This window comes from Notothenia rossii (assembly GCF_949606895.1).
Source record: "Notothenia rossii genome assembly, chromosome: 4".
Taxonomy (NCBI): Eukaryota; Metazoa; Chordata; class Actinopteri; order Perciformes; family Nototheniidae; genus Notothenia; species Notothenia rossii.
The window spans coordinates 72236355-72246284 of record NC_136902.1 but is presented as its reverse complement, the minus strand read 5'-3'; the positions used below and the strand labels follow the sequence as shown (position 1 = coordinate 72246284).

At 41.0% G+C, this 9930-nt stretch overlaps 1 protein-coding gene and 1 long non-coding RNA gene across 2 annotated transcripts; one reads left to right on the top strand and one right to left on the bottom strand.

Moving 5' to 3' along the window:
• Nucleotides 1-2723: 2723 nt before the first annotated feature.
• On the bottom strand, nucleotides 2724-3620 carry LOC307034903 (odorant receptor 131-2-like; the record flags this gene model as incomplete). Its single annotated transcript, XM_079673829.1, has 1 exon — nucleotides 2724-3620. Exon 1 carries the CDS (start codon nucleotides 3534-3536, stop codon nucleotides 2724-2726), a length of 813 nt encoding a protein of 270 aa, XP_079529955.1. The 5' UTR covers nucleotides 3537-3620.
• Nucleotides 3621-5213: 1593 nt separating this feature from the next.
• On the top strand, nucleotides 5214-7869 carry LOC307038011. The gene is made up of 3 exons (XR_013807850.1): nucleotides 5214-5468; nucleotides 6168-6215; nucleotides 6407-7869. It is a non-coding gene; the product is annotated as an uncharacterized lncRNA (long non-coding RNA).
• Nucleotides 7870-9930: the final 2061 nt, after the last annotated feature.

Genomic DNA, 9930 nt, shown 5'->3' with positions numbered 1-9930 from the left:
CCAGCTGATTCCGTGTCATCCTTTTACATGTGTTAATAGTCAAATTCCAATAGTTAAGTAAACTATCATAATCATCCTAATGACCACAGTGGTCAGTCCACTTACCCAGGAATTTTGAGTTGAACAATTACAGGAATATTATGTCTTTATGTTCTAATAATGTTAACATATTTTAGTAAATTGTTGCCATAGAACATTTGCATAATTTCTTTAACATAAACCATGTTATCCTTCTCTAAGATAATAACATTCTGGCAACATAAAAAATCTAACTTGCAGCTGGAAATGTTTCAAGAACAATAGGGCATAATGTTCTAACAATGTTATCAAAAACATTTTGAGAATGTTTTTAGAGAACGTTATCCTACCTTTCAGAAGAACATTCTGGGAACCAAAATAAAAGCTTCTGGCGAAAACGTTTTAAGAACAGTAGGGCATAATGTTCTAACAATGTTATCACCAAACATTTTAAGAATGTTTTCAGAGAACGTTATCCTACCTTTCAGAAGAACGTTCTGGGAACCAAACAAAAACTTCCCGCTGAAAACCTTACTAGAACAATGACTGTAACATTCTCAGAATGTTTTTAGAACCAAAGATTTCTAGCTGGGATGGTTCATTAATAAAAAAGATATTTCCACGTGAGCCTACTTTGTTGCTGTTGAGTTTAATTTCAGTAGTTGTTTGCTATAATGTATTTACAAAGTGTGAAGAGGAGGCAACTTTAGAACACGGAACCTGTTCAGGTAGGTCAATTAGAGTCAAATTACTAGCTTATTGGTTATGAACAAGACTTCACTTTAAAATAGGGAACATATTCTTAGATAGAAATACCTAATTAGAGTCAAACTACTAGCTTATTGGTTATGAACAAGACTTCACTTTAAAATAGGGAACATATTCTTAGATAGAAATACCTAATTAGAGTCAAACTACTAGCTTATTGGTTATGAACAAGACTTCACTTTAGAATAGGGAACATGTTCTTAGATAGAAATACCTAATTAGAGTCACACTAGCTTTTTGGTTATGAACAAGACTTCACTTTAGAATAGGAAACATGTTCTTAGATATAAATACCTAATTTTGAGTTATTTAGACACAATTAACACTTATAGTTTCATGTCTTTTTACATAAGAATAGATCATATTTAGTATTATTTACATATTTAATAGTGTTGTTATGGGAGAATTACTATTCTTGTGGTACTACTGCCTTGTTAGGCCCATATTGAGCGGAGAATATGAAGACCCAAACTCATGTACAACAACTTCCTTACTTGTAACAAATTAGAGGGTTATTGAGGAAAAACTCTCAACTAATGGCTTATTACTTGTAGAATACGCTCATGTAGAATAAGGCATTAATAATTGTTTTATGATGACTAATAAAGAGCCAATATACTGCTAATATGCATTTTAATTAACAACTAGTTGATGGTTAATTGGTGTACCTTAATATAAAGTGTTACCGTAATATTTAATGCAGCCGAACCGTGTATTACAATGCCGTTATGTGATGACTTTCAAAGAGAAAAGCAAGCACACTCGGAATAAAGTATTATTTTATTTTTAAAATATGTTTTCAGATTTCACATCGCATAAACACCATTTCCCAACGTGCATTGCGGCTCAACCATCCAATCACCGAGCTGAGGATCTTGCCTACGTCTGTTTCCGGTATTTGTTTATGACGATGTGATGTGAGATGTGGGACTGCAGTTGGAGAATTGCACAGGGGAAAATAACGTATCTATGCCACAATTTTAGATGCAGATTTTGTTAAACTAATACGTTTGCGCTGTGGACCAACCATGGGCGTCGCCTGGCCCCGGATGTTTTTTCTTTAGCCCCGGACAAATTCTCCCTCAATAATATAATGCATTAACCATACTTTACCTAGAGGACGGCAGAATTGTAATTTCCCGTGTTCAGTGAATGCAACAGAGGCAAGACACCACCAGACCAATCAGAGAGTTGCATGGAAATAAACGTGTTTTATTGGCTGCTAGGTACCAGCGCCATATATATGGCGCTGCTAGGTACGTACCTCTCCTCTGTGACAGTGTTTAAACTTTAAACTGTCAGCCGCGGACACGGAGTTTCTGAAGATGGACATTAGACATTTTTTAAATAAAAAAGAAGGCAATTCTCAAGTGGTGGCTAAAAAATTCAGTCATACAATTTAATTCTCTTTTCTGATGCTGCTGACACAAAAACCGTCAGTGCCTGGTTTATGTTTAACAGCAGTCAATCTATAACCAGCTGTTGATCTTGTCAGCTAAAGTGCCAAGGTTTCTACAATTGCTTTTTAGAGGTTACCAGAGATTAATTTCCCAGATTTGTGTAAAATAATTTCTTATAATTAATTAAATGAATGTGACTTGGATACAGAACATTAGTATAAAATGGATGAATGGATTTATCAGACTGAAAACAATAGTAATTCATTCAAACGTATTGAAGTTTCTGAAAAAATTCAGCACTTGCACATGAGCTTTATGAAGCTTCTCAAAAGTATTGTTAATTACTACATTGCTTGAATAGAATACTTTTAATTAGGACTTAAAACTCTTTTCATGGAACTTTTCTCAATGATGATGATCCAAAAACCTGCAGAAACCCTGTTTAAGCATCACAAATACATTTGTGCATTACATTTGAGAACTCAAAACTAAATAAGCCAGCTCCAGAAACAGGTAAATTGTTCTGCAGCCTGCCCCTTACACTGGGTTGGCTTTGTTTGAGCAGCAGAGAAAGGTTCTCCCTAAGCAGTCCCTGAGCGTCTGATCTCTAAAGCCGTAGATTAGTGGGCTGAGAAAGCGTGGTATAAGGATGAAACAGAAATAATTAAAAAAGGCGATATCCTCTGGTGGCCAGCTGACATGTGGCGCCATGATACTTTCAGTGATGGGAAGAGTGAAGGCCAACATGCACAGGAGCAGCTGAAAGCCGTGCAGCAGCACAGTGTGTTTCGCTTTGCTCGCAGAAACCTTATCCTGTCTCATCTTTCTTGTTTTCAGCAGGATTTGTATGTATGTAAAGAGGATAACAACAGATGCTACTGCAAAGAAGAGAATACTAACAGCAGCTTGCAACAATGCCTGGATTGGAGATGAGTTGATATAAATGGGTTTGCAGAGCACAGGTGTGGAGAGGATATCCACAGCAGGATCTCTTTCCCCAATAGAGTATTCAATGATAGGGAAAATAAAGCTGAGAAACCAAATGGACAGAATTATGATCCAGATACGGTCAGAGTGCCAGGCGGCTGGGCGCTGCAGTGGGTAGATGATCGCCACATAACGCTCCAGTGACATAGTGGCCAGGATTAAAGTTGTGTTCATGAATGTGGAAGCGGAAAGTAACAGCAGAGGAACACAGTAGACAGTAGGAAATGTTACCAAACACATGACCAAGAGGAAAAGGATCACAGAGGACAAGAGCTGGAGAGTGTCATTAAACAGCATGTAGGCAAACAGGATATAACGGGAGTTGTCCAGGAAGTGCCTGTTAGTTGCAAAGATGCGCAGCATGACAACAATGCAACAGAGGAAGACGCAGAAGAAAGGGACGACCACACACACCTTGATGATCACAGAGAGGCTTGTGTGTGAAGTTGCATTGCATGTATGCATTCTGCAAATATGCACTATTAAGCAAACCTCTCTCGCAAACCTGTAAGAAAAAAAACAACATTAAATCTGTGTACACAAAAAAAGGACATCCTCAAAAAACCACAATGACAATTGAAAAGGAATAAGAATACAACGTAGCTAAAGAGCAGGGTACTGTGAATAAGTAAATGCTGGATAATTAAAGTAAAACCTCACATTTGTAAATATACAATTGTATACCATTTGAATCCACCCATTTGAACATACTATTTATACTGTATTCAACACACATATAACCTTTAGAATAAAATAGCTCTCCCCTCACCTAAGAATGTGCTCATCAGATTTCAGTTCTTGTTATCATTAAACTTGATGATGAACAACATCTCTGAGATGTTCTTCCCTTATCTGAAGTGTTTGGCCCCGTTCACGTCTCTTTGATTCATGCCAGATTCCTCCAGAGATGCATTATTTACATGCTATCGTCATACACCATCATTTTTGTCATTAACATATTTCAGTGCATGGGGACTTAGGATCCTGTTGCAGTATTTGTTGAAGCAGTTGGTAAAAGCATTTATAAGTGGCTAATAAAAAAGAAAGAAAGTTATAAACCCAGAAAAAACGACTATATTTAATTCTTATGGTTTGGCTTGCATCTAAAAATATAATATGATTGTTAAATTACACAGTTTATAGTAGAATGGGATCTTATAAGAAACTCAACTATTGAGCCTAGATAGCCTAATGTTGCTGTCTGACCACATCAAAAAGTCAGTTTTAAGACATGCATTAGTTTCTTGTTAACAAAAAATCCTTCTACATTTAGGCATTTCTGAAATTATTTTGATAACTAATGAAATATTTGTTCTGTTCTGTTAAAGGACAAATGTGAGTAGCAGTGAATTAGTCAACACATCCTCACTCCCAGGTCGGCTTATGTTGACGTTATGTCAAGTCCCCTGTGTCGGCTTTTTCCAACGCAAGGGGGCGGCCCTTAGCGTACATTTTAAACTTTCCGGGATGTCCATAGGCATATAGCTCCCTAAACGTATGTTGTAGACGACTTGAGATCGCGAGCGAATGCTACCCGCAGATCCATTCTCACAGCGTTTATCAACCTTTTTCTAACTCAATATCAAGCCACACTTATTGTTTTTATTTCTTTATTTTAATTGAATAATGTAGGACTTTTGTTGCTGTCAGTTATGGGGAGAGTAGGGGCTCAGAATACTGAAATCTGTATTGTTTCTGCGTTTTTTTCCTCTCATTTTGTATTCTTTTCTAAACCACACACTGTTATTTACTCAACAATAACACATAATTATCTTTGTGTTTATTTATTTGTTTGATTAATAAACACAAGTTGGAGTCCGTCAGTACCGAGGGTCGGAGCAGCTCATAGTAGCCTAGTTGCTTTTAGAGAATTGTACACCCGGAAGTAAGTATTCTCTCCGCTTCGCTTAACAAACCCCGTGATAGTCCTCAAGCTCTGTGATTGGAGAGTGTGTGCCGAGGGTTACGCAGAGCGTCGAACAATACTTTGAAATGGGATGGAACCACGGCAGACTGTCCAAAACTGGATTTGAACGGTTCCACCCCGTCGGAAATTATCGTTTTTAACACCGTAGTTTTACAAATTATAGAATAATTAATTACCAGTGTTTTCCAATTTTACTTGGCAGTTCGTTTCGTTGGCTAACGTTAGCTAAAGCTAGCGCTACTAGTTAGCTACGCAATGGTTTGTTGCTTTGCTCCGGGTTGCAGCCACAGGTCTTCGCATGAAACGTGCTTGTTCTATCGTTTCCCGGCCAATGTTTTCCAAAGGAGAGTCTGGATTCGTGCCATGAGGTAAGCTGACGTTACATTTTTGTCCATGTCACGGTGAAATGTAAATAATGGATAGTGACTGTATATAGAGATGGCACTGCTGAAAAGACCGCAACATAAGTAAAGATAATGAATACATCCTATTAAAACCTGTGTGGCTTATATGATAAGTCTTATTAGTACAAGCAGCATAACGTTTCAACTAAAGATTGTAATCAGGGAAATTAGTTTGACATATTGAACTAATAACAAATCACCTCTGGCTGGCAGAGAACTCTCTGCTCCATAGCTTCTCTTGGACGTAAAATCACATGTACATTTTACATTTATATTCAATTTAATATTCCATCCCTCACATACTTTTGTATATATAATAACTTATATTTTGTTTTTCTTGTTATGCTGCTGCAACACAAACATTTCCCAAATTGGGATCAATACAGTAATATCTTATCTTAATTAATTAAGAAATATAACTATTATAATTAGTGTAGCAGCTGACACCTTTTTTCAATATGGATTAATCTACCATTTATTTCTTTAGTTCAATTTTCATCTATAAAAATGTCAAAATAGTGAAAATGTTCACGAGACTTATCAAAGTGCAAGGTTATATCTTTAGATTTTTTGTTTTAGCCTATGTACTGTATGTCTTAATGCTCTTACAGTATATGTGACGGTGTGACTTCCATGAAACTATATTTTATATCTTCCTAACAGATGAGCTGACAGGAAACCTAACACTCTAACAACCACAACATTGCAAAGGCGAGTAAAGGTAAATTAAAAACAATTCACAATTTTTTTATTTCTTCTTCCTTGCAGTGAGGTGAAGCTGACCTTGCACTTGGTGCCAGTAAGGATGTTCCTCACGCAGGCTGAATGTTTCTCCTTCCTTACTGACACAGAAGCCCTTGATTCGCAATGCTTCACTAATTGTCATTTCCCTGGCTCCGTAGGGACACTTTACCTCCAGCACAGCGGAAGACCCTACCTGACCATCCGGAGATGCCCCCAACAATCCTGATAGGGAGAGCCACAAATCTGACTCATGGACCTGCATCTGAGTTGCAGTGGTGAATGCCCTGACACCCTCACATTCATTCATAGTCCCCCACTGTACAGACAAAACACCATCAAGGGCCTGTTGTTGCCCTAGCACCCTGGCAATAAAGGAAGCAGTCACACGCTTTGACCTCAGGACAGCTCCAAAGTTGCTGGCAGTCAACCTTCCTTTCCTGAACAAATGCCAGTTTGGGTTGGTTCGCTGACCAGTGGTAGCCACCTGAATTGCCCTCTGTTGCTCTTCAGACAATGCCATGCTTGCCACAATTGCCTCAGGTCCCTGATGCCCAACAGATTTGATAATTTCAGGAACAGTAAGTGTTTCCAAGCTGTAGTGTTCCTCTTCTGGCTCGGGGGAGAGAAGCCAAGAAATTCCTGAGAACCTGCCCCCGAGTCTGTCCTTCAGCCAGTCACGATCTTCGGAGGTGGGCTCTCTTGTCAGCGGGTTAAATTTGTTATTGGTTTCAACAGTCACATTAAAACAGTTACTAAATCAGCTTACTATCACCTAAAGAACATATCTAGGATTAAAAGACTAATGTCACAGCAGGATTTGGAAAAATGTGTCCATGCTTTTATCTTCAGTAGACTAGACTACTGCAATGGTGTCTTCACAGGTCTCACTAAAAAATCTATTAGAAAGCTGCAGCTGATTCAGAACACCGCTGCTCGAGTCCTCACTAACACTAAAAAAGAGGATCACATCACTCCTGTTCTGAAGTTTTTACACTGGTTCCTCACTGACACTAAGAAAGTGGATCAGATCGCTCCAGTTCTGAAGTCTTTACACTGGTTCCTCACTGACACTAAGAAAGTGGATCAGATCGCTCCAGTTCTGAAGTCTTTACACTGGCTTCCTGTGTGTCAAAGAATAGATTTCAAAATACTGCTGCTGTCTATAAAGCACTGAATGGTTTAGGACCAAAATGCATTTCTGACCTCCTGCTAAATTATGAACCATCCAGATCTCTCAGGTCTTCAGGGACGGGTCAGCTTTCTGTCCCCAGAGTCAGAACTAAACATGGTAAAGCAGCATTTAGTTATTATGCTCCAAATATCTGGAGCAAACTCCCAGAAACCTGCTGGTCCGCTGCAACTTACTACTTTTAAATCCAGGCTGAGGACTTTTCTTTTTGTCGCTGCTTTTAATTGAACTATTCATATCTTAGACTGCACTGTAACTTTTATCCATGTATTTTTTCTTTGAATGTTTATTTTATTAGCTTTTCTTTTTAATGACTGATTTTAAATGCCATTTTCTTAATGTCTTTCAATTTTTGTAAAGCACTTTGAATTGCCTTGTGTTGAAAAGTGCTATATAAATAAACTTGCCTTGCCTTGCCTAATAAAGATTTCGTGTGACACATACAATTGATTTGTTGATGGGAATTAATGTGAATAAATTAACTCGGTCTTAAAAGGTTAACGGTACTCTTGCTATCACTACTCACCGACACTATAAACCTTGTCCCTCATGCTAGCCCTGACAACACCGGTAAGCACACCTTCATCTAGGCTGCACTGTTACATGTCCTGACTTGTAGTGGTTCTCTCCTCTATCTACACTCTTCTTGTCATCTTTGTAAAACGATATCAGACTGGTAATTGACACAGCCATGACTTCTAGTTAAATTCAGTGTGGCTAAAATGAAAAGCTGTGTTAAAATATGCAAGCACGCGAAAGTCAAATTCAGCTTTATTGTCAAAAATTCTACATGTGTTATACATCCAGAAATATCGAAATATCGTTTCCCACAGTGTGACATCCATCCATCCATCCATCTTCTCCCGCTTATCCGTGGTCGGGTCGCGGAGGTAGCAGTTCCAGCAGAGAGCCCCAAACTTTCTTTTCCCTGGCCACATCAACCAGCTCTGACTGGGGGATCCCAAGGCGCTCCCAGGCCAGAGAAGAGATATAATCCCTCCATCTGGTTCTAGGTCTACCCCTTGGTCTCTTCCCAGCTGGACGTGCCTGGAACACCTCCCTAGGGAGGCGCCCAGGTGGCATCCTAACTAGGTGCCCGAACCACCTCAACTGGCTCCTTTCGACGCGAAGGAGGAGCGGTTCAACTCCGAGTCCCTCCCGGATGACCGAACTTCTCACCTTATCCCTAAGGGAGACACCAGCCACCCTGCGGAGAAAACCCATCTCGGCCGCTTGTACCCGCGATCTCGTTCTTTCGGTCATGACCCATCCTTCATGACCATAGGTGAGGGTAGGAACGAAAATGGCCCGGTAGACAGAGAGCTTTGCCTTCTGGCTCAGCTCCCTTTTCGTCACAACGGTGCGGTAAAGAGACTGCAGTACCGCTCCCGCTGCTCCGATTCTCCGACCCATCTCACGCTCCATTGTTCCCTCACTCGAGAACAAGACCCCGAGATACTTGAACTCCTTCACTTGGGGTAAGGACTCATTCCCTACTTGGAGTGGACAGTCCATCGGTTTCCTGCTGAGAACCATGGCCTCAGATTTGGAGGTGCTGATCCTCATCCCAGCCGCTTCACACTCGGTTGCGAACCGATCCAGTGAGTGCTGAAGGTCGCAGACCGATGAAGCCATCAGAACCACATCATCTGCAAAAAGCAGTGGTGCAATCCTTAGTCCACCGAACTGCAGACCCCCTCCCCCACGACTACGCCTCGAAATCCGATCCATGTATATTACAAACAGGATTGGTGACAAAGCGCAGCCCTGGCGGAGGCCAACCCTCACCTGAAATGGGTCCGACTTACTGCCGAGGACACGGACACAGCTCTCGCTTTGGGAGTACAGAGATTGGATGGCCCTGAGTAGAGACCCCCTCACCCCATACTCCCGCAGCACCTCCCACAGTGACTCCCTGGGAACCCGGTCATACGCCTTCTCCAAGTCTACAAAACACATGTAGACTGGATAAGCATACTCCCAGGCCCCCTCCAGGATCCTTGCGAGAGTAAAAAGCTGATCCGTCGTTCCACGACCAGGACGGAATCCGCATTGTTCCTCCTCAATCTGAGGTTCGACAATCGGCCTGACCCTCCTTTCGAGTACCTTAGAGTAAACTTTCCCGGGGAGGCTGAGTAGTGTGATGCCTCGGTAATTGGCACACACCCTCTGATCCCCCTTTTTGAAAAGGGGAACCACCACTCCGGTCTGCCACTCCTTCGGTACTGTTTCCGACTTCCACGCAACGTTGATGAGACGTGTCAACCATGACAGTCCCTCAACACCCAGAGCCTTCAGCATTTCTGGGCGGATCTCATCCACCCCCGGGGCTTTGCCACTGTGAAGTTGTTTGACGACCTCAGTGACCTCCCCCCGGGAGATTGGTGTCGATCCCCCTTCATACTCCAGCTCTGCCTCTAACATAGAGGGCGGAGTTGTCGGGTTCAGGAGTTCCTCAAAGTGCTCCTTCCAACGCCCTAACACTCCATCAGT